The following is a 24,408-nucleotide window of genomic DNA, read 5'->3' on the forward strand; positions in this document are numbered from 1 at the left end:
GATTCCATTTTGTTTTTCGAGACACCCCATGTATAGTAAATGCAATAATGACAATATAGTTAAGAGGAGATTTTTTATTATATTGCGTATTTTGGCGGGAAAACGTTCAAAACCTAAAATCTTTTCGGCGTACCGCTCAGAATTAATTTATTTTAACTTTATTCTTTAGATTATGTTGTGAACTAAGTTTTGAACTGTATTTGGTGAATGCAAAACACCAAACAAAGGAGTTATTACAAAATATAATGCGGCTATCAACAATGTTATAATGTCAACGCCATTATAACTGAGATGAATACAAAAGTAGCTTCGATTCAAGTGTTATTTTCTTCTCGGCGTATCCCGAGAAATCTTTTCATTTTCACAATATTTCGTGATTATAAAGTAAACATACTTTTTGGATGCTTTTCAGGTTTGCAAAACATTTTTATGCTGAAGATTTTAGTACTGTTTGAGGTTTTGAGCATATAGGTAGCCCAACAAGTTTTTGATGAAACAAGACATTCTTGCCAGTCTCAATATATTTTGACCGCGCGCTGCATTACGTACGTCACTCGGGTCACTTATATATTATTAATTACATGTATAATTACTAAGTGCCGGCTGATGAAATTTACTAAGTGCTGGAAATAGATATATATTGTTTACATTTTAAGGTTTATTGTGATATGACTACAGATGGAGGGGGGTTCATTTTGGTTGGTAGCAAGAATTCATCGATTACCTGGACTGTTCCTTCCAGCAACACTCCAGTTGAACCATTTGGCGATCCTCATTGGACTAGTTCATTAGGAAATGCACGAATTCTTGATTTTAGAGTCCAAGTTGCAACTCGAAAAGATTTTAAAGCAACAAAGGCACATTGGTGAGCAAATGTGTATTTATTTTCCTGTTAACTAATTATTTTGCCGGTCAATAAAGTTTTCACAATACAATTGAAAATCAATCAGTTGAAAATTATATATTTTTATAAAGATATTATACCATGCATTCTTTTTAGTATACATCAGGAACATTTATATATTTTCAATTAATTTTTCAATCCCCATTTTTTTGTGCATGCAAGGAAATTATTTTGTTTTAAGACCATTCAAATTTACATCTTCCATGCACTGAAAACGTAGTGTTCTGTGATTTAATATTTCCAAGTATGTTTTTCCTTGATTTTCAGGTACTATAGACTCCGCAAACCACGGCCACTCAAGAGCTTAATGATTATAAATAAAGGCGGGTGTGGAAAAACTTCGCCTGGAATTGGAGACGTACAGTTTGTGAAAGATTTGATAACGGATAACATTGTAACTACAAAGTTTCGCTGCTCAAAATTTGGAATGGCTCATAATGCAAGGACACTGTTTGGATGGGTAGGCATTCTTAAGCATATATTCCTCTTATGCCCGATTGCGTGATTCCTTTTGATAGCTATATAGCGATTGTTTCAGTTGGGCTTATTGAACATGAATAATATACGAATATATCCATGCAATTAAGCATTTAGCGATTTATGCTGCACCAATTCAGGAAAAATATTATCATAGAATGCTTGAAAAACAAGCGATGGGAATATATATATATATATATATATATATATATATATATATATATAATATATATATATATATATATATAATATATTATATATATACATATATAATATATAATATATATATATATTATATATATATATATACACCCATTTGCAAAAACGTTGGCCGCAGATAGATAGATAGATAGATACTCGAAGTCTAATTAGAATTGCATATGAATACATTTGCATGGGATTTCAATCATATTACACAACATATGCAATTCTAATTAGATTTCGGGTATCTATCTATATATCTATCTGCGGCCAACGTTTTGCAAACGGGTGCATATATATATATATATAATATATATATATATATATAATATATAATATATATATATATATAATAATATATTTATATATATATATTATATATATATTAATATAATATATATATATATATATATATATAATATATATATAATGGACATTATAAAATTTAATATTTTGAAACCTTATAAGTAATATTAAGAAATAGTACCATGCATGAAATATTGACCTTTTGCCTTTCCAGGCTAAGATGAACGATTGCTTGCAAAGGCCATGTCGCTGGGGATTTGCTTTTCATCACAAATACCCGCTTCAAACTGACTACTCTGGGGCATTCAGGTAAAAAATATTATCTTTTTTAGGACAATTATGGCAATGCATACTTAACTTAAAGCTTAAAGCCGTGTTTACACTACAAGCCTGAGCCTGGCCTAGGCCTGGCTTTAGCCAAGATCTTTTTTGAAGCGTTTACACTTACGCTTCGACAGCCTGACTTTGGCCTATTCTGTTTGCATATTTTTACTTTATGTAAAATAGAACTTAAACTTATGTTTAACGCTATCTAGAACTTCATACCCAAGTTCGTACCAAGCGTTGCCATAGAAGTAAGCCTTAGGTTCACACCGAAGTGTACCGTAAAGCCACGCTTAGGCCTGGCCTATGCCACCTGTTATGATGGGCCTAGATTTCCTGGCCTAGGGCAGGCTTAGGCCAGGCCAAAGTGTGTTTACACTAGGAAGATCTAGGCCAAAGCCAGGCCTAGGCCATGCAGGTTCAGGCTTGTAGTGTAAACACGGCTATATACATTGAACTATATATACAACGTATTCATTTTTATAAATATCGTGGCTTCACATTAAAATATTTCTTGCATGCCTTTATTATATAACAACAATTCTAAGAAATATTTTAGATGAGCAATATTCCTACAACAAATCTCTCTCTCCCTACTTTAGCTACAGCACAAAAAACAGCATTTCTGGAATAGATTACGGAGCGACAGCACTTGTTGGTTGCGACAATGGCCAGGTTTGCTTAATATAAAGTTGAATAGATATATAGTGAATTATGAATATTAAAAATTCTCGCTAGCAATCTTGAATACGAATCTTGAATATCTTATAATATGCATGCATAGTGCTAATATATATATATATATATACATATATATACATATATATTATATATATAGTGTTGCGGTTGTTATGGACCCAAGAATGGAACGAAAAACTACTGCTTCAAGGAATGTGATGCACGAAATGGGGGAACCGTACGAAAAAACGTATACACTTGGTTCTGGGTTAGAACATCTATTCCTAAAAGATTGTGGACTAAATGCATGGACTACGAAGTGATCGAGAAAAACACTTCTGTGTGGTACAAACTTGTTGGTGGAAGTGGATTACCAAAGAAGGTCTATAGCTTTAGATATAATTATTATTTTTGGTTTAACATGCTTGATTTCAAAGCACTGTTTGAAAATTGCTTGCTTAGAGCTTATAGAGCTAGCTTAGAGCTTAAAGCTAATAAAGTAATAAAAGAGTAATTAACGTCAAAGCATTGCAAATTAGAGCATATATACACCAAATCCGTGCTTACTTTATATATAGCAAGTTTCTCTCGTTAAGTAGCCATATACCGTAAAACAATAAATGAGTGTATATTAAAAAGACTGAATTACATGCACTTTGAAAATGTCTTCTATATACGCGTGCGAGCACGCATCGTTAGGAAAATGGTTCGATCTGCATGTGTAAGTAGTTTGAGTCCTTTGGACGCATCATATACCCATGCAGTATATATACCGTTTGTAAAAAGTGGTGTTTTTCAAAAATATAAAGACGTGGTTTTTAGAAATCAATTTGAAGAAAGCTTGCGTGCGCACGAAAATGGGTAAATGGAATGTAGTATATGACGTGCATGCCTGATGCATGACGGCCTATAATATGTGGGATATGTTTATAGTTATATAGAAGTTTAAGACAATTTTGTGAAATCAATGCGTATAAGTGCTAAAGTTTGGGGGCATTTCATGCGTTTTAACTCCTATTTAGCGTTATTAATTATTAACGTTTAATGCAGTTGCACGCGCAACTCCCTAAAGAACTATGCTATATATATATATATATATATATACGCTATGTTAATAATTGTCTATATATAGCTTACAATATTGTCTCGTAACATCGACTATAGGGTCGCTGTGGTAAAGACGAGCTTCTTTTCTACGACGGGGTAAGTAATACGGCAGTGAATGTAGTATTTTCTATACATATCAAATGAAATTAAATAATATTTCTAATTATCTTGGCTCAGATGTTGGTTGTTCCAGACAATGCAACAGCAAAGAAAGTTCCAAATGTCGAAGGAATGATGGTGTACAGGAAAGACAACAACAAACTTTATATTCAAGGAGATAAAAAAATGAACGCGTTGGCCGAGGAAAAGAAGGTAATTGACATATATAAGAAAAGAAGGTAATTGCACCGGGAAATTTCTTGATATTCCTGTGGGCCAGTCCACCCCTGCATGAGTGCATGGTTCTATAAACACAGTGTTAAAGTTTAAAAACTGTATACATTTTGAATTATTTTTTGATATTTTACCAGTAGGCTAATGATGTCCAATTGAGAATTTCTACACATTCAGCTATTTATTCTAGATAATCAAAATATTGGATAAAGATATTGCGAAATTGGAGAGTAAATTCGAGAGCTTCAATCAAACCTTGACTAGAAAAATACGTTTAATGAACTCTCGTAAGTACATGCATGCATCAGCGGTGCTCAAGGCTGATGGAAATAACAGCCAAACATAGAAACTATATTGATATGCGAAAGGTTAAAATCCAACGTTTAAAGAAATGCATTCATGAATATTGTTCGCAAAGGACCGACTAGTTCTGAATTATCGCGACTAAAGTCTAAATGATAATCATGCATATACCATTATAAGAAGCTTTCGAACCTGGAAAGTTAAAACTTGCCTTTACTATTCCTATTTGCAAGACTTGTTAAGGAGGGGGGGAGTGATTTTTCAAATTGAATGCATGAATAATATTATATATCTATGTGGTAACATACGTCTTCGGAACCAAACACGCCTAGTGGTCGGACTAGTACTATGATCGAGTGGTCAATCACACTGCGGCAGCCGTATCACGTCTATATATGCAACAGCCCTCGTATGAGCTTCTGGTTCGAAGGTGCTTCCCTGCATGGTCCGTTATAATTTTCGGCTTTTGCACTACTTGTTTGAAGTCATAGTAGGCAAAAAGTGGTAATATTGTATTATGTTATATTTACTAGACTAGGTTTATTTAGTGCGGGCCTGGAAATGTATCAGTATTTTTGATCGTACATGGGGTATATTTGAATCAAAAAGTGAAATGATTTTGTGTGTGAATTAAGTGAGTGATTAAATCCTTATAGTTAACCGCAAAGGCAACCCCAAGTTAGAGTTTCGTACCGTTTTCAAATTTTGCCGGTATTTAAGGTGAACAGGGTCCAAATGCATATGATATTATTTGCTCTTAGGTTATATTTTGGCTTCCACAGTCTTGAATGGCCAACCTGAAAGTTTTCTTAAGCAGTTAAAAGCATGGTTTTCGTTTAATAATCTAAGATGCTGTTGGAGAGCTTCACTGGATGGCTGGGATTCTCATGTGTTTCATTCGCGATGTGACTATAAAGGGAAAACAATCACTTTGGTTAAAGTTGGGAATTATATCTTCGGTGGATACTCAACCTATCAATGGGGTGGTAAGTTTAAGGCCTAGATCAAACGTCGCTCTTTTCATGCACCGAACCTAATGCATATGAATTAAAGTCTTTGTTTGAACTCGTTTGCATTAGGTTCGGCACATGCGAAGAGCGACGTTTGACCAATTAAGGCCATATAACATAGAAATATGTTACGAGGCACTGAAACAGAGAACATTAATTGACAGAATTGCCGGTTTAACTTGAGATGTTTAATCACCTAGCTCATGCACTATCTTATACTATACATGCCTCGATCGCATGAGACACGAAGAGTAAGTTATAGTCTACATCCAAGTTAAATCCCAATTGGAATTAGCCGTCCGTTATTGATATTCTTCACTGTTGACTACAAAACATGGCGGTAATGAGCTTGATTGTAATTTTAGGGTCCAGTGGTAGTTACCGATCAAGCTCGAGCAACTACATTTTCTCTCTACGCAACAAAGACAACTTGAGTCCATTTAGATCAGCAGTCTACAGATACAGCAGCAATGCAATTTACACAAACCCGTCATATGGGCCAACGTTTGGTGGTGGACATGATCTATATATCTCAAGCAATGCTAACAAGAACAGAAATTCACATACAAATTTTGGTCACACCTACCGTCCTCCATCTGGCTACAGTTATACCAGCAGTAATACCCGAGCACTATTGGCTGGTAGTTACTATTTCACTCCCACTGAAGTTGAAGTTTATTATTATGTGTGACATTAATTCAGCTTAATTTTGCATGTAATTAGTTTAAGAAACTAATTGTAATCAAAGGGTTTGTAGTTTTTAGAAATAAAAGTTCAGGGCATTTTATTTCTATTCACTTCGCCGGTACTATATAATTCTTTTAGAAGCGTGATGATCGCGCATCCAGCAAAGCCGCGTACGAATTTTGAGTACCAAGATGGCGGTTGCATTCCTATGTAATTTTTCTTCAAAGATATATTGTATATTCAGACTTTTCAACTTTGAATAAAGGCAACCTGATGTAAAACCATGTGAAAAAGATGTAAAACGATGTAAAACCATGCAGACGATGCAGTTCCAATAATCTTGTTAACTTTTTTAAAAACCCTGTTACAAAATTACGCAACAAAATTACGCGGTAGTAAAAAGTCTGATGTCATATGCGAATCATGCATAGTTTATGTAAGTAATAATAATTATAGGTACGTAATTTAAAATTTGAAGTTCTTGACGCGGTCCCGCGGAATATAAATGTTCAATATCAATCAATAACAATACATAACTGGGCGGTTTCAAATATTTGTGAGCATGCTTTGGATTTAGATTATAAACTTATTCAGTATAGACCTGTTATATTCGACCACATGCATTTATTCGACAGATGTCGTTGATATTGACAATGCACTATGCTGTACGCGCTGCGATTTTTTCAACACATGCAACGAGTGGTTTCTGAAACAGTATTATATGACGTCAGTATTATATACTGAAGAATGCATTTAACCATTTTTAAAATATGAAAGTAAAGCTGGTGAATTATATTGCAATGTAGTTTGTCGTTTGCATGCATTTAATATAGAAACTTATTTCAAATTATAATTTGGTATTCGAACTATATACCGATTAGCCATTTCCCAATCAATTTACCCTGCTCGTTTGGAACTGAAATGGCTAATTCACTGCAATGTCCATGCACAACACCTGCATGCAAATATGTCAGTTAATTAAGTATATTGAATTGGAATCTTAGCTAGCTAGATTAGTTTACGTCTAGACCTATATCCGTCATTGTATTATACGTCCAGTGTTCACCGGGTATTTTAATAACATATAACAGCAATGAGTTTCAGCATTGACCTTTTGTATTCTATATCCCGGCTCTTATAATCCAGATTTTCCAGCAATCTAATTAACTAAATTATTTTATATGATAATACGATGTTATGATACCTATGCGATCATACAAGGTCTCCGATCTTATACTATATAATTATATATAGTTACATGCATGTACTTGCAGCATGTACGATGGATATATAAGATATAATGATTTGAATCCCCTTTCATTAAAAAATATATCCACCTGTGTCGATACCACCATTAGGCAAATGTATATATATACCAGCCCATTTTTCCGAATAATAAAACAGCTAGACATGCCGATGCATACAGGTTGAAATTCATGCAATCATGTTGTGACAGGTCCTATAGGAGTTTATGAAATTAATATAGATTACGTACAGTTGAACATTTTATTACCACCTCCGCCCTATATAAAACACTATATTATTATGTTTTTAAAAATATCTTTCGTCGTTTGAAGGAATGGATTTAGCATTACTGAAATATTTCGGCGTCGCAAATTTAATACCAACAATCATATTTTAATAACATAGGCCAAATTAATTCCCATGAAATAATGCATGTGTAAGAAAAGGCAGACAGGTTTACCTACCCAAAAACGTTATTATTATACATCAACAACTCAAACCCACTTAGTTTACAAACATTTATCAGTAAAATTAACTGACCTCACAGCGATTATTGTTATTTATATATATAATATGCAGTGTTTTATTAACGAATCCGCAATTTTGAAAAGCGACAATAACGCATGTGCGATATATTCATGATAATAACACATGAGCGATTATCGTGTTTGATCCACCGATCTGGAATCAGGAAGGGGGATAAAAAACTGTTCAAAAAGCCCAGTTTTTTATTATATAGTAAACAAAATAATACATGGATGCTAGGAAATATGGAATTTATTTCTCGTGTTGAGAAAGATGACTCACTCGTTCACTGTGCTCATTCCTTCGATATCGTTCTCAACACTCGAAATAAATTGCATATTTCCGCAAATCCATGTATTATTCTCTCTCTATATAGGATTAAAACTCCCGATGAAGTATCATAATGCACTGCATGAGCATCTCTTTCATCCTGGTGTGAATTAATACCGCGCTTAATTAAGTGTTGTTCATGTTAATGAAATCGAATGAAATTTAGCCGCTATTGTTGTAGGAATCGTCTTCTGTCTTCGTTTCAGCTCCTGTCTTTTACAGCCATTACAAATAAGGAGAATGAAATCCTTAGAGTCATTGCAGGTTTGCTGGTATTTGCCTTGCTGAAGGGAAGACAACATGAAGACTTGGTTAATCTTTTCGGTATTCTTGTTGGTGATTTTAACAACTTTTGTTACCGCGGTAAATATATAGACTTGTTGTCCATTAGCTTTTGCATTTTCTTCTTTTGCATTAACCATGCATATACATTCCAAATTTGTATTTCTGATTCTATACCCTTTAGATGTATTATTTTTACGTATACATGAATGCATGCATGGATTTATATATGCATTGTATTGATTGTAAGCTAACCGTTAAAAGTTAATTTTGTACCATGATCTCTTTATTATTTTTCAAGAAAATCAAGAAACTCAGGGGAAACAATCCTGGATTATGTTCAAGTAAGAACAATGGTCAGGTTATGGTGGTTCGAGATCGACAAAAGAAACATAAACTCCTGATCTGTACAAACGACGATGGAATTTTTGGATGGAGAACATTGGATGGTATACATTTTATATATACAATATTATGTATCAAACTGGAATCATCTCGTTGACAACATTTATAACTAAATCTTAACGTATGTTAACGAGTAATACACTATATTGCTTATACAAAATATAAAAATCAGTTTTACTAAATTTATTTATAAGCTGAAGTTATGCATGCTTCACTGGTATTTTAACTGTCATAAAATTTAGTACCTGCATTATAGGATCTAGTCCAACAGGTGAATTTTTCAGTCCAGCCTACGACTGCACCAGCATATTGAACAAAGACCCGAAGGCTAAAGATGGTTTTTACTGGATCACACTTGGGTACAAAATACCAAGAAAAGTATGTACTTCACTTAAAATAAACTAGATAAACAGTACAAATCCGACAGTTTGGTAACGATGATAATTCAGTTCTTTTTAATTCGGATTTGTATAGTATAGCTACTTATGTCAATTAAGTTGTCAGCAGAGTATAGAAGTATAGCTTTTCCTGATAGATGTTAAGACGCCAGAATTTTGGGACAATTATGATAACATTTTGGATAGTATATTAAATATCATCCGGCCATAATTTTATAAAAAGATTGTGATACAGCTGGAAAGTATACCGAGTCAATCGAAAGCTTGTGTGAACTTCGACTTTACTGAAGTATGATGAAACATTAATATTTAAAATACATGCATTTATATATTGAAAGGTTTATTGTGATATGACTACCGACGGAGGGGGTTTCTATTTGGTTGGTCGCAAGAATACATCGATAACCTGGACTGTTCCTTCCAGCAACACTCCAGTTGAACCATTTGGCGATCCTCATTGGATAAGCTCATTGGGCAATGCACCAATCATTGATTTTAGAGTTCAAGTTTCAAGTCAGGAAAAATTTGAGGCAACAAAGGCACATTGGTATGTGGAAATTTTCCCATACCATCTATAATTAAATGAAAAATTAATGCATCTCGAATGCAAACTGAATGCAAACTCGAATATTCACAGAAGGAAATTAATATATTATTTATCTTACTATATACTATTATTTATCTTACTATCATTTATATAATTTATATAGTTTTATACATTACTTATCGCAAACATTTCCCTGTAACATATTGTTAATAAGATCAGCAATATTTCAAGCACATATTTTTGATAATCTGCAGTGAAGTAAGTTTCTATGAAAGGTTAAGTTGAGCTTTAAAAACATGTATACGTATCAAAAATGATATATATTGGTAGTTTATACATATTGTGATATTGATGTATAATTTCTATATGGTTTTCTTCATGCAGGTACTATAGACTTCGAAAACCACGAGCACTTAAGAATTTGATGATCATAAATAAAGGAGGATGTAAGAAATCGTCGCCAGGAATAGGAGACGTACAGTTTGTGAAAAATTTATTAACCGATACCGTCGTAACGCGAAACTTTCGTTGCTCGAAATTTGGCGTGGCTCATAACGCAAAGACACAATTTGGATGGGTGCGTAGTCTTAGACTTAGTTGTTGTTGCAAGTCAAATAAACGCGCATGCATTTTTAGTATTTTCGACGATCAAATCATCATCCGTATACTTTCAGTGTGTGAACTCACAATTCCTATTGCATGCATACAAACCTTCCGAAAGGTATAACCAAATTTTTTAGTTAATTTGAATACTTTGTTTTGGGATAGTTCACATCAATTCCTCTTTCCAGCACGTTGAGATTTTGAATGATGATTTAAGCAAAAAAATAAAGCACGGATTATTCTATATCAGGCTAGGATGAATTATTGCTTGCAAAGGCCATGTCGCTGGGGATTTGCTTTTCATCACAAATTTCCTCTTCAAACCGACTACTCTGGGGCATTCAGGTAAAACATTTTTTATACTTACATATGTGCGAATAGACCTTTACGTCACATTAATTACCTCACAACATTTTAACATCACAACGTTTTAAATTTAGAACCACCTTAAATGAAATGGATTTCAAGTTTCACTCTCACGAACCACGTACAAAGATGCAAAACATCCTTCTTCAACACATGCATGTAAAAGATTTTTATTTTGACCAATAAATTCTGGAAATAAGCCATAACATGAGAACGAGGCTCAGGGGCCAAGACCGCGAGCCTCGTTCCCGCGTTATGGCATACTTTCATACTTATTTGTGAAAATGAAAAATTCTTTTTCATGCATGTGTTGAAGAAGGATGTTTTGTATTTTTGCACATAGCCAAATTGTGAGAGTAAACTCGAATCCATCTAATTTACGGTGGTTCTAAATTTTAATGATAATGTTGTGTCGTATATAATTATCGAAAAGGTCTATTAAGAAGTCGGACTTTCAACAAATATATATAGTTGATAAATGATCTAATTTGATCTATTCCTTTTATATGAAGGGATGGTGCACGAAGCCCCTTTATTGCGCTTGCCTCTCCTTCAAAGTTTATGTCCTGGTTACGCCTAATGACTTGGATGTTTTTATAAGAGTTACATAGCAATGCGGTAGACAGCGCATTCAGTGCAAATCATACACCACTTATATATTATAATATTCCCCTTATTAAGTAAGTGTGCAATCGTGCATTGTTTGTTTTTATTACAATTTTACTTATGTATTCTTTACACAATTACACTCGCGTCTTGTTTTATAGCTACAGCACAAAGAACAGGATTTCCGGAATAAATTACGGAGCGACCGCTTTCATTGGTTGCGACAATGGCCAGGTTTGTCCATTTAACATTTCATGAAGCACTTCATTTCAATCTCTCTCAAAAGCAGCGTCTCTCATCTCATGATGTAAGACCACTAAGATGTAGCTAAAGTTCTTCTTTAACGATCGTCAAGTCAACACCGTAAAATGTGTATGTACTCACTTGCAAATCTGTAGTGTTTTACTGGAGAGTTTATAACCGAAATTGTTGTATAGGTGCTGTGTATTTTAAATGTGATTGGTTCATTCGTAGTCACATGAATATAAATAAATGCAATGTTTCCCGCCAGGGAAACAAGTGAAAAATTGTTGCCCGTTTCTTGTCATAACAAAGTAAAGTGGCTTTTTTTACATGAAATTGTTGTGTAACATGTATGTTTTTGTTCCTATATAACAAAACACTTAACTGTTAGTACAAAACTCACTATCTCCCTCGGGATCATACATGAAGTGCATGTATATATTAAAAGCAGTATAGATATAGATTTTTTTGCTCCCACTCTCCCTCTTAGTTCCCGATATATGTATAGTATTATTATGCACAACATATTCAGCTTTTTCAATTTCATACATTTGCACAGTGTTGCGGATGCTACGGACCAAAGAATGGAACGAAGAACTATTGCTTCAAAGAATGTGATTCACGAAATGGTGGAACAGTCCGAGAAACTGTATACACTTGGTTCTGGGTGAGATCTGTTCTTCCGACAAAACTGTGGACTAAATGCATGCATGGACTACAAAGTGATCGAAAATGGCGCTTCTGTGTGGTACAAACTTCTCGGTGGAAATGAATTACCAAAGAAGGTTTGTCGCTCAAATATAGCTACACATGCATGCAGTGTTAAGAGTCTGTCAAATCGATCGCGAAAATGTTATCATGCATCTAGTTGTTTACGATTTGTATATATATGTTATTGACTGAGCGAGAGGTCCATACAGGAGGATACTGGTCGAGTTCTTTTTTCGCTTGCTTTTCCTCCTGTACGGACCGAACAAGCTCAGTCAATAAACTATTTATTATATGACTAAAAACGGTTAAGAGAAACCTGGCCGGTCCGTACTGTTGGTTACCGACTGCTCATGCAGGAACCAATCAGAATGCTTGATTTTAGTTGATGGATCAATGAAATATTCTAGTCATATAATATTATGTTTTATTTAATATGTTAAAGTATGACAAAACATTATGATTTTCTCGGTTAAATCAGCATGAATGATTTTGAATCCATTTAGTTTAGAATCCAGTTCTAGTCGAAGCTGCCGAATAATAGCGAGTGTTTGCAATTGGCTGTATGTGCATGCAAGTAACTATTCACTGCTGTAATGATTACTCATTACTGTCTTGTGCGTTTTCTTAATTAACAGGGACGCTGTGCGAAAGGCAAGGCTCTTTACTACGAAGGAGTAAGTTAGTTTATATTGTATCGAACTAAAGCCATGAGAAAGGCAGGTTATATATATGTAGTCCAAGTATATAGGGCCTAACTCAGAATATAATATTTACTTTTGTTTTTTAGATGTTGGTTGTTCCGGACAATGCAACAGCAAAGAAAATACCAAGTGTCGAAGGAATGATAGTGTACAGGAAAGACAACAACAAACTTTACGTTCAAGGCGATAATAAATTAAACGCGTTGGCTGAGGAAAAGAAGGTTGGGATGCTTTTTATGATATCCATGCATGCAGGAGCATATATAGCGCATGCACCTATAATTTGATACCTGAAGATACAGATAGCTATTTATATATATAGGCTGCATGAGCTAGTAGATGCATGTTTAGTGTTGCATGTTCCAATGGCATATTCATATATCACACACAATAAACATAAAATTAAACTACAAAAAACTGTAAATTTGGAAAATTATTTTTGATATTTTATCATTTAGTTAATGATGTTCAATTGAGAATTTCTACACAAATTTTGATTGTAGATAATCAAAATATTGGATAAAGATATTGCGAAATTGGAGAGTAAATTCGACAGTTTCAATAAAACCTTGAATAACAAAATACACTCACGTAAGTACATTAATACACTCACGTAAGTAAAGTGTTCAAGGCTGAAGGCAATAACTGTCGATGATTCCGGAAAATAACTACATAATTTTGTACAGAATTTCGTACCGTTTTCAAATTTTGCCGGTATATAGGGTGAACAGGGTCCAAATGCATATAATATTATTTGCTCTTAGGTTATATTTTGGCTTCCACAGTCCTGAATGGTCAACCTGAAAGTTTTCTTAAGCAGTTAAAAGCATGGTTTTCGTTTAATAATCTAAGATGCTGTTGGAGAGCTTCACTGGATGGCTGGGATTCTCATGTGTTTCATTCGCGATGTGACTATAGAGGGAAAACAATCACTTTGGTTAAAGTTGGGAATTACATCTTCGGTGGATACTCACCTTATTATTGGGGTGGTAAGTTCAGTATAAAAGAATGCTAATTCATATACATTAGGCATTTAGGCTATGTTATAATTACGATCGAGGTACTGGAAACAAGGAAGGCACCTTGACAGGGTGGTTTTAGATGAATTTACGATATTTTAACTCCATCATTCCATATGGCATATTCTGATTTCTGCTTCCTGATCAGACATGAGTCGAGGAATGCTACTCGAGGACGTTGAACAGCGAAAGCACCGTAATTCAAAATTAATCTATATAGGTCAACACCCACAGTTGGAATTAGCCCAGCTTATATTAATATTCTTTACCATGGACTACCAAACCTCGCGGTAATCGGAACTTATCTGTAATTTTAGGGTCCAGTGGTAGTTACCGATCAAGCTCGAGCAGCTACGTTTTCTCCCTGCGCAACAAATACAACTTGAGTCCATTCAGATCAGACGTCTACAGATACAGCAGCAATGCAATTTACACAAACCCGTCATATGGACCAACGTTTGGTGGCGGACATGATATATATCTCAAGCAATGCTAACAAGAACAGAAATTCATATTCAAATTTTGGTCACACCTACCGTCCTCCATCTGGCTACGGTTATGGCAACAGTAATACCAAAGCACTATTGGCTGGTAGTTACTATTTCACTCCCACTGAAGTTGAAGTTTATTATTATGTGTGACATTAGTTCAGCTAATTTTGCGTGTAATTAGCTTAAGAAAGTAATTGTAATCAAAGTGTTTGTAGTTTTTAAATAAAAGTTCTGGGCATTTTAATTTTATTCGGCGCTTCGTATTATTCTTTTAGAAGGTCATGCATAAGCATGATCGCGCAGTTTGAGTACGTGGTATACCAAGATGGCGGCTATGTAAAACCCTGTTAAAAGATGAAAGATGTAAAACCATGCAGACGATGCAGTTCTAACTTGTTAAAAACCCTGTTACTAAATTACGAAACAAAATTACGCGGTAGTAAAAAGCCTGATGTCATATCATGCGAATCATGCATAGTTTGTGTAAGTAATAGTTTTATAGGTACGTAATTTGTGAATTTAAAGTTCTTGATGCGGTCGCACGGAATATAAATGCTATTATATCAATCAATAACAATATATAACTGAGCGGTTTCAAATATTTGTGAGCATGCTTTGGATTAGATTATAAACTTATCATAGACCTGTAACAGACCTCTCAACCCCAGCAGACTAAAAACCTTGACATTTGATTTCTAGGAACACACAAAACCTGAATTTTTTAGAAAAAACCTGGAGGTTCACACAGTGATTGAAGTACTTAAAAAAACGTGTTACGCCATCAATTCAGCCATCCCAAATTATCCCTAAAATCCCTAAACGCATGTCCAAAGTATTTTTCATGGTTATATCCCTCGATATCCCCAGTTGCAATCAAATTGAACAGATTTACAGACACAGTACTCAGTGATTTACACGAAGTCGAAATTTTCCCGGCCACACAAGGCTGAACGACCTCGTGCGTAAAACTTGTCAAATGTTATCTATAATTTATATAACGTTTTCACTAAATTTGTTAGACGACAAGACTAAATTAAAACGAAATTGCTTCTGAGCCTTTATTACCGATTTACCGGGAGAGTATGAATGTTTACCGGGAGGCCGGGAGAATTAGCTTAATACCGGGAGTCTCCCGGACTTGAGAGGTCTGCTGTAATATTCGACCACATGCATTTATTCGACGGATGACGTTGATATTGACAATGCACTATGCTGTACGCGCTGCGATCTTTTTGAAACAGTATTATATGACGTCATATTATAAACTGAAGAATGCATTTAACAATCTTTTAAAATATAAGTACCGATCATGCCAAGGGGGCTGGCCAGTTGCTGTGAATATATTAAAGAGACTGGGTCCTGGTTCCTTTATAGCTGGTGAATTATATTGCAATGTGGTTTGTCGTTCGCATGCATTTAGAAACTTATTTCAAATTAGATTGGTATTCGAACAATATATAACAATTAGCCATTTTCCAATCGATCAGGACACTGGGTCTAGTCGCGAACCGCTGCATCTATGACTATGGACTGTTTGGAGGGACAGGAAATATAACTCTGAAATAATTTGTCCCTCCAAACAGTCCATAGGTGCTTTGCAGTTCGCGACAACACCCAGTACCCTGCTCGTTTGGAAAATGGCTAATTCACACATGTCCATGCACAAAACCTGCATGCAAATATGTCAGTTAATTAAGTATATTGAATTTGAATTTTTGCTAGTGAGATTAGTTTACGTCTAGACCTATATATATCCGTTATTGTATTATATGTCCAGTGTTCACCGGGGATTTTAATAACATTTAACTGCAACGAGTTTCAGTAACGATCTTTTGTATTCTATATCCCGGCTGTTATAATCCAGATTTTCCAGCAAATCGATAACTGTTAAATAAATCGAAAACTGTGAAGGAACAAATATGATTAAACTACTCTAAACAACAAGGAATAATTACGTGACAAGTTCGATATAGTCATTACAGTGTGAAAGGTGCCTGCATGTGCTGCTATACAGAGAGCGTTAATTGTTGGTAATAAGGGAAAATTAACGTACGTAGTGCAATAATCTTAGGTATATATTATAGTGGCCACCCCCTGAACGGTGTAAGCTGATTCATTGGTTGCTCTATTATCTATCTATTTTGCGGTTTAGATAATCGACACGTTACTCTTATATCTATCTACGTTATATTTTAGATAATCGACATGCTGGATAAGGACATTGCGCAATTAGAGAGCAAATTTGACCTGTTCAATCAAACCTTGGATGGAAGGATCCGTTTCGCGCATTCGCGAATGAAAAAATGCGGATGAAAAAATGCGGATAGGAAAATGCGGATGAGGGGATAAAATGCGGGTTTGAGGATAAAATGCGGATGAGGGGTTAAAATGCGGATGAGAGGATAAAATGCGGATCAAGGGATAGAATGCGGATGATGAGTAAAAATATGGCTGTGTGTCCAATTTGCGAATTTGTCTTATGATCGGAAGTATTCATGTGTTTTTTTTGGCACTAATTAAGGTTATTGTTCGGTTAATATTAATTTTTGCCGTTATACCGGAGAAACAAAAGTGAATATTGCCGGATGTCCGCCAAGGCTTTACAAACATAAAGGCTTTCAGCTCCGTTTCAGAGACGAAATATCTCGAAGTGAAATTTACAACCTTTGAAACGATTTTTATCTGATCTTCGTATCCGTTGAATAACCTTCAGCAGACAATCATAATGAAATTACATGCTCCGGCGATATTTCAAACTTATTTTACATTGGCTTGATAATGACTTTGAGAATACAAATTTACAAACTCGATACATACATGTACCAGGTGTATAAAAAATCCGAATTCGGCGGGCTAGTATTCAAGAACTATTTAATGTCTCAATCCATGAGCGAAATTGTTTCACATTCGGAAAGATCAATGACATGTTTTTGCTCATGGGGTAAAAATGAGAAAATACGAGGCTCAATAAAAATGTTGGTCAGAATCGCGCGTATTTTCCGGCACCTCTGAGGCCGAGCGTAATTAAAGCAGGGGATAACAATAGAAAAATCACAAACATGTCGCTGCTTGAATTTCAATGGTTTCAGTTAAAACTCGCAAAGGACGAAGGTAAAAATATGCAATTCTAAGTAAAATTTTGTATCCGCCTCATATAGCTTTTTGACCATTTGGTTTCAAAAACATATCATCCAATAGCTAAGAGCCTGATCTCTCCGAATGTGTAAAAATTTCGTTTATAGACTCAATGGTTCACTTACAATAGCGTGTTGAAATTTTTTGATACACTGCATGTATAACTGATAAAAATATAACTGATAAAAAGAGCACTTCCACATTCAGTGTATGTGTACATCTTAGTTTTTCTGAGCCGTGATCTCAGTAGCCGTGATAATTTCTCAGTGGATACTTCTCATGATTTCTATTGGTTCGCTCCAGGCCTTCAGTGACGCAACATCGCTGAAAACAGTTTTCGATCGACGAGAATTTCCTTTACAAAAGCTTGATCACAAAATACAACAAGCAATAATAATGCCGGGATGGAAATATAATGGCGTTTTCCGCCCACAATGAGATGGGCCAAAATGAGAGAATAGAAAAAGTTAGTTCTAAAACCTATTCACCGCGAACAGGCGACTCAGAATCGAAGGTTTGTATCTGGTTTTGTACTGGGACTCAGCCTGGAAAGCATACATGCACAAATCTATTATTCTGTATATACAAATAACAGAATAACTTGTTTCATGTCGGCCCGAAAACTCAGTACTCTTGCCGTGGACTTCGCGGATAATAGTGTCGAAAGAACGGCTGCTTTCTTTGGTAATGTTATTATGTATAAAAGCGAAAGTTTTATAAATATTGTTGTCTAAATTGTCTAGTTTATACCAAATCCTTCTGCTCAGCCATTTGTGCCGAAGTGGAACTTAAGTACACCAGAGAAATTGAACAGCTACTTGGCACAGGTAAACATTTATGGGTTTTATTGTGTTGTTTTGGTCTAATAAGAATAAATATATCACGATCTCAGAAATTTTGCTTCCAAATATTAAATCGCGTTTTACCTCGTTCACAGCTTCAGTTTGTTGTTTCACTGAGCATATTTAGAAAATATAGTCGTGTCTCCCAGCTTCTGTTTTGGGGTAAAGTTAGTTCTTCTCGTTAGAAATGTTATCACGTTTTACGTAATTTAGTTTGACGGGAACTTTCTGTTCGAAGTTTTACTACGGTATTAATGTAATATACACATTGTCTTGCATGCATTGAGAATCAGGGTTTTAAACTAGTAATTATTCAATATATTTAATTCGCAGCCATTTTACATGAAAATTCTTTCATACGAAGCAATATGTTAAAACCACTTTAATGGTCTGATAACTGAATATAATGAAATTTGATTTTATTGTTTACTGTTTACTATTTAATGGCAGTCAATGTCATGGTGTTATCTGATATAATCCTTTGTATAATTTACCCTAGAGGTTGTAAGACTTTGTTTACATAGTATATGTTCTTGTTATGTCTTTTTCAAGTTACTTTACACATGGCAATTTGTTTGTACACTTTATATATAGGTATTTTATGTCACCATGAAACAGCTGTGCATGTCTCAAATTAACACTTACCAAATACTCTAGTAACTCACTTGAAAGAGCATAGTATGTAAATAACTTTGATACCATACATAGTAAAGGGTAAATTTAGCCAGAAAACGGGAGTAAGAGCAATTGAACTTTGCATTCAGTTGTAATATTTTAGGGCTATATGTATTAATTAATTGTGCTTTTCAGGAATGTTTCAGCAAATTAGTTGTCTTTATAAAGTCGTGGATACCAATATTTGACCCATGATCGTGTAGGCTTAGGTATCAAACTTTCAAATCATATGTTCCAATTTTTGTGTTTCCAAAGAAAACTATTGATCTCAAATTATCCTCATGAGTATCTTTTGAGGCATGCAATATGCTATATATATCCTATATAGGATTACAATTTGCAGATACTTTATACAATATACCTGAAATGCCTATTGTACGGTGTCACTGCCTGGCTATCTTAATCCTTGGGGGGAAAGATCATTTCTTAAATTCAAGTCTGATTGATACTACCATCAATTTGAAATATGCATGGATATTTGTTATTAGGAAAATCTATATATACTATTACTAATCCTTTTTGTTCCATCCACACATATCCTGTGTTCTTATTTTTGAAATGAAGCCTGTCAGTATTATAAAAGCACCTGCCTATTTTTGTCTTAATAGTTATTCAGTAAATGCCCTCTAATTTGTGAATCACATTTAGCGCAGTAAAAGTATGCAATGTGGTGCAAATTCATTTTATCTTTGCTTTGTTTTCCATTATTTTTCTTCCTCGTATATATTTCACACTCTTATTTTAGGTGATTTTTTTTGACAAAACATTGCACACAGTCATGTTGTTAACTGTCAATTTTATATTTTAAATCTAAATTTACCTTATGTATTATTTTATGCCTTGTGTGATTCTTATTGTGAACATGAAAGACTTGTATGCTCTTTCTATTGCAACCTTCTCTTTCTTTGTAATGGTTATTGATTTTTGAAATTGTTCATTTGAAAAAAGAATGCAGATGTTAAACAAGTGAGCAAGAAATCACAGAGAATCTTGCTGACGTCCAAATTATGGATGAAAAATAGTGAATGGCGAGAGTGTATATGGTCCTGCTGGTCCTCCGTCACAACACATTGCATTACACCTGCTTTCCAAGGTTCTTGATGATGAGACCATTTTTAACCTTGAAGAAAGCAACACTTCTTCAGCTGAAACATTCTTACCACTCACAGTCGACCCTACAAGGTGCGTCTCAATACTATTTTTTTATTTATTCACATTTTTTAATATACTATAATGGTTTTCTCCTGAAAATTCAGTACACCATAAATTTTCAACAGAACAGTTCAGGGAAAAGGGGCAACCATTACCTACTACATACACAAGCCTCATTAAAAATGTTCTGCAATTGTTTATTATATTACTTTTGTGTCATCCAGGCCTAGCGAATCCTCCCTATCTTGGCCATCTCCAAGTCCTCAACCATCACCAGATTATACCTCTAAGCCTGAACATCAATCTTCGTCATTTCCCGGTGAGCATATTTGGCAAAACAACGCTGATGTAAACCACAACAATTCCTTAAACACCCCAATTACCTCCCCGAGTCCCGTACCACCACATGGCTGGGTCATCCAATCTCCCTCATCATCTCCCGTGGCGTATTTGGGAAGAAGCGAAAATGGCACTCCTTTCATCAACGGTTATGAAAGCCTTCCTTCACCGCAAATGTCATCCTCGGTTGAAAGTCTTGGAAACGGTAGCTTCTTCAATCCGCAGTACTGCTCGCCCACCGTTCATGACGATTGGACGCATTTGAGCGACTCCGAAAACGCTCGTCGTGGTGAGCTCGTAGATCAGGGAGGATCGTTTGACTTCAGCAGGGTATCGCCAGCGCATCCATCTGTAGGTCTGGTGTGTCTCAGTGGTTCATGGCCACAGAATGGACAGTTGGGTAGCGGCTATGAAAAGGGAGAGGGTGAGACGCAACAGCTCAAGAACGGATACTGCACCTCGTGGAAAGGATGCGAAATGACGGATTACCAGGGCAAGCCTATACCCTTTCAAAGATCCATTTCCTGTAAATCCGACGATGATTCGTGGATAGGTCGTGGGAAGGAAAGTCTCACGGGTTCCTCGTATCCGAAACACAATCCAAGCAATGAACTCCACATAAGGATCGATCAGTGTTATGAACAACTCAGGCATCTTGAAAAGGAACGCCGCAAGGTATGTTCAAGTTTGTTTTTAGGCGCAGTGGTTAATAATTCTAAATGTTATTACCTAAAAATGCTATATTCACGAGCGATTTTCACGCCGAGAAATGTAATCTTAAGTATGATTATAAATAAGAGCCCAGTGCCATTGTAGTAACTTGGGTAAATTCGACTTACAGCTCCCAACTAAGGACAACTTTAGGCTAATAGTAAATTACAATGGCAAGGGTTGCAGGTGAATTAAGTATGATTAAATTAGAGCCCAGCATCATTGTAGTAACTTGGGTAAGGCCATCATTGTAGTAACTTGGGTAAGGTCAACTTACAGCTCACAACTAAAGACAACTTTAGGCTAATAGTAAATTACAATGGCATGGGTTGCAAATGAACAAGAAAAAGAAATTGGGAAGCGGGGGTGGCTTTCGGAAAGTTAGAGTAAAGAAAGAGGACAGCAGTAGAACTGCCCTTAGTGCCCTGTTCACTTGAGAAAGACTTCAGTTTTTAGCTAAATAAAGAAAAAAATCGCGATAATAATGTTCTTCAAACTTTGAAATCGACAGTTATTAAAAGAGCTGTGGCCAGTTGCTTTGAAGGCGGATGGATGCTGTTTTTAAATTAAGGACGATAAACAGAATATTCAGTTTAAATTATCCTGTAACCTGCCATTGTTGTCACGTACAGTTCATACGATTGTGTGTTTGCTTATCAAACCGTTGAACAAAGTTTATCATTTTCAGGCGGAAGTTGATATCAGCAAATTCTGGCCAACAAGAAGAGTTTCATCAGGTTGTGTCAACGTATCCACTGGGCGATTACATCACAGTCCATCCCGTGTCGACAAACTTTTAATTGATGTACAAAAGGAACATGCAAAGGTACAACCACACCTTCAATAATAAATGTTGGCAAATATGGATGGGGTGATTGGGGTATAAACTGTATCTTTCAGAGTTTCCCCGTAACCTGTTCAGTGTGTATTTTAGTAGTGCAGAAAACTAGATGCACATTTCAGCCATGTGCACCTTCTGATGGTAATTAATAACAATTTCCCTTTCATCAACAAATCGACAACTTCTATATATGACATCAACAATTTTAAAGGTATTCAGTCACCTGAAATATTTTGTTGCAATTCACCAATCTTTAAAAATGCGTTTATTTAGGTCGAAGCTCTTGTTGGAAGAATCGAGCGTATCAGACATTCTCCTTTAAACATAAATATAAGTGAAAGTGTGGATGATATGATGGCGTGTATACGTCGGTTGCAGTCGTCTCGTAAGGATGAGATCAATGTAGCTACTGGAAGGCATAAGAGTGTGACTGGTATGCGCTCGCCTGATGGAAGAGGTGAGAGTTCTTCTCATGCTTAATCCTGTACCTAATACAAAAATGCCATAACTCAATTTAAGGACTAGTATATTCATGGTAGACATGGCAAACTGGTAAAATGAGGTGTCTATACATGTAGCTATATAGACTGGGGTGTTCGTGATAGACTTGAGGTTCATCTGTACATATTGATAATCATGATATATTGGGGTTTTTATGAGTCTGGGTGCTCATGCATAGTAAGTTCAGGATGATGGACTAGGGTGCTCATGCTAGCTTGAGAAATTGATAACCTGAGCAATACATGATAAACTGATGTGTTCACATACATGCATGTGGTAGCCTAAGGTATTCGCGATGGCTAAGGTACATGTATTCTCCTTAATTTTCATGTAGACATCATCTCTCTTATTTCGTCCGTGCGAGATCTATCTGTGAAAACCCGTGGCTGTCGAACCGCAGTGTGGTGTGCTTCTCAACTGGTTCTTAACGAAATGATGAAAACAACAGTTGTTACCCAAAGATCTCGTCGTTCGAGCAGTACCAGCGAGGGTGGGATCGAATCATCCCCAAGTTCAGCCAATGGCGGGGTTTCCTAGGCGTATTTTTTTTGGTATTGCCTACAAACAGGCGTGTTTTTAGTGGCAATGTTGTGTACACGTGGTTTCTTACACTTCGCCGGTCCGTGGTCATTATTTCAATGTGAAAACCTGGAAACAGCTGGCAGTGTTTAGTATGCTCTTATTGAATGTACACAATTTCAACATCTGTGCAGTTTGTGAAATGCTGGTCCTGTTTGCCAACATGCAGATTAGGTTTTAGCGACCTTTCATTGGCCATTGGTATTAGACGAGTTAGGACACACGAAGACATAATGTTTGGTCGAAGTTGTTATTGATTGTAAAAATTTGAAGACATTCCTATGCGTGGAAAGAATTTACGTACTAAAGTATATTTGCTTATATTGATGGACTGTCTCAGAAGTTTTGGGTTTAGGGAATTAATGTTGCAAGGTATTGGTAGAAGGTGACCGGTGAATTCTGGGTCATAATGCTGCAAGTTTTCAAAGGAACATGGTTGTTTTGTTGCTGTGTGGTGTAACAGCTTCTGTATTTTTCTTCTATAACCAAGAATAATTAAGTTCATGACACGGAATTGTCAACGAACAAGGCATATGCAAACATTAGGGTTTCACCCGTACCATAAATAATTTAGCACGTTGATGCATTTTAAGTTGACAACTTAATAAAATTGTATTCATCACAGCGTTTTTCAATTATGGTATTATTCGTCGAAAGAAGTTTCAGATAAAATATGCATATTGCTTCATTAGATTCGTTCTAGCATCGCACACGTTTAAGGTTTGCCGAAAAAATCTCTATGGATTAAAAGCCCTACGAAAAGGAAAGCAGTTTAACGTTCTTTAATCATAATTTACGCGCAATGCTGTCGTTGCTGTCATGCTTAACATA

The 24,408-nt window shown here is 35.5% G+C and overlaps 3 protein-coding genes and 1 long non-coding RNA gene across 5 annotated transcripts; all 4 read left to right on the top strand.

Annotated features, from left to right (window-relative positions):
* Positions 1-779: 779 nt before the first annotated feature.
* LOC114538371 lies at positions 780-4,676 on the top strand. Its single transcript, XM_028559547.1, has 8 exons — positions 780-865; positions 1,172-1,364; positions 2,103-2,197; positions 2,815-2,887; positions 3,051-3,272; positions 4,055-4,093; positions 4,175-4,309; positions 4,521-4,676. Exons 2-8 carry the CDS (start codon positions 1,212-1,214, stop codon positions 4,674-4,676), a joined length of 873 nt encoding a protein of 290 aa, XP_028415348.1. The 5' UTR covers positions 780-865; positions 1,172-1,211.
* A 4,035-nt stretch (positions 4,677-8,711) lies between these two features.
* On the top strand, positions 8,712-14,997 carry LOC114538395. The gene is made up of 13 exons (XM_028559572.1): positions 8,712-8,793; positions 9,014-9,161; positions 9,374-9,495; positions 9,854-10,062; positions 10,447-10,639; positions 10,916-11,010; positions 11,799-11,871; positions 12,440-12,665; positions 13,227-13,265; positions 13,379-13,513; positions 13,796-13,883; positions 14,057-14,281; positions 14,629-14,997. The coding sequence occupies exons 1-8, from the start codon at positions 8,731-8,733 to the stop codon at positions 12,650-12,652; spliced, it is 1,116 nt and encodes a 371-aa protein (XP_028415373.1). The 5' UTR covers positions 8,712-8,730; the 3' UTR covers positions 12,653-12,665; positions 13,227-13,265; positions 13,379-13,513; positions 13,796-13,883; positions 14,057-14,281; positions 14,629-14,997.
* Positions 14,998-18,284: 3,287 nt separating this feature from the next.
* On the top strand, positions 18,285-20,417 carry LOC114538393. 2 transcript variants are annotated; one of them, XR_003688726.1, is made up of 3 exons: positions 18,285-18,451; positions 18,681-18,764; positions 20,403-20,417. It is a non-coding gene; the product is annotated as an uncharacterized LOC114538393 (long non-coding RNA). The 2 variants fall into 2 exon arrangements; XR_003688725.1 differs by lacking the exon at positions 20,403-20,417 and adding an exon at positions 18,875-18,940.
* A 55-nt stretch (positions 20,418-20,472) lies between these two features.
* Positions 20,473-24,199, top strand: LOC114538385 (the record flags this gene model as incomplete). Its single annotated transcript, XM_028559564.1, has 5 exons — positions 20,473-20,636; positions 20,831-21,620; positions 22,345-22,482; positions 22,771-22,954; positions 23,333-24,199. Coding segments are annotated over 5 exons (1,479 nt in total), but the record flags the coding sequence as incomplete, so codon positions are not given.
* Positions 24,200-24,408: the final 209 nt, after the last annotated feature.

This window comes from Dendronephthya gigantea, unplaced genomic scaffold (assembly GCF_004324835.1).
Source record: "Dendronephthya gigantea isolate DGI-Jeju-01 unplaced genomic scaffold, DenGig_1.0 000181F, whole genome shotgun sequence".
Taxonomy (NCBI): Eukaryota; Metazoa; Cnidaria; class Anthozoa; order Malacalcyonacea; family Nephtheidae; genus Dendronephthya; species Dendronephthya gigantea.

Bases quoted from the DNA above. Each gene is read 5' to 3' on its own strand.
- LOC114538371 (XM_028559547.1), top strand. From the start codon at position 1,212: ATGATTATAAATAAAGGCGGGTGTGGAAAAACTTCGCCTGGAATTGGA. The intron at 2,198-2,814 runs GTAAAAAATATT...TCCCTACTTTAG, and splicing joins GACTACTCTGGGGCATTCAG to CTACAGCACAAAAAACAGCA. The intron at 4,094-4,174 runs GTAAGTAATACG...ATCTTGGCTCAG, and splicing joins AGCTTCTTTTCTACGACGGG to ATGTTGGTTGTTCCAGACAA.
- LOC114538395 (XM_028559572.1), top strand. From the start codon at position 8,731: ATGAAGACTTGGTTAATCTTTTCGGTATTCTTGTTGGTGATTTTAACA. The intron at 10,063-10,446 runs GTATGTGGAAAT...TTCTTCATGCAG, and splicing joins GAGGCAACAAAGGCACATTG to GTACTATAGACTTCGAAAAC. The intron at 10,640-10,915 runs GTGCGTAGTCTT...ATTCTATATCAG, and splicing joins CAAAGACACAATTTGGATGG to GCTAGGATGAATTATTGCTT.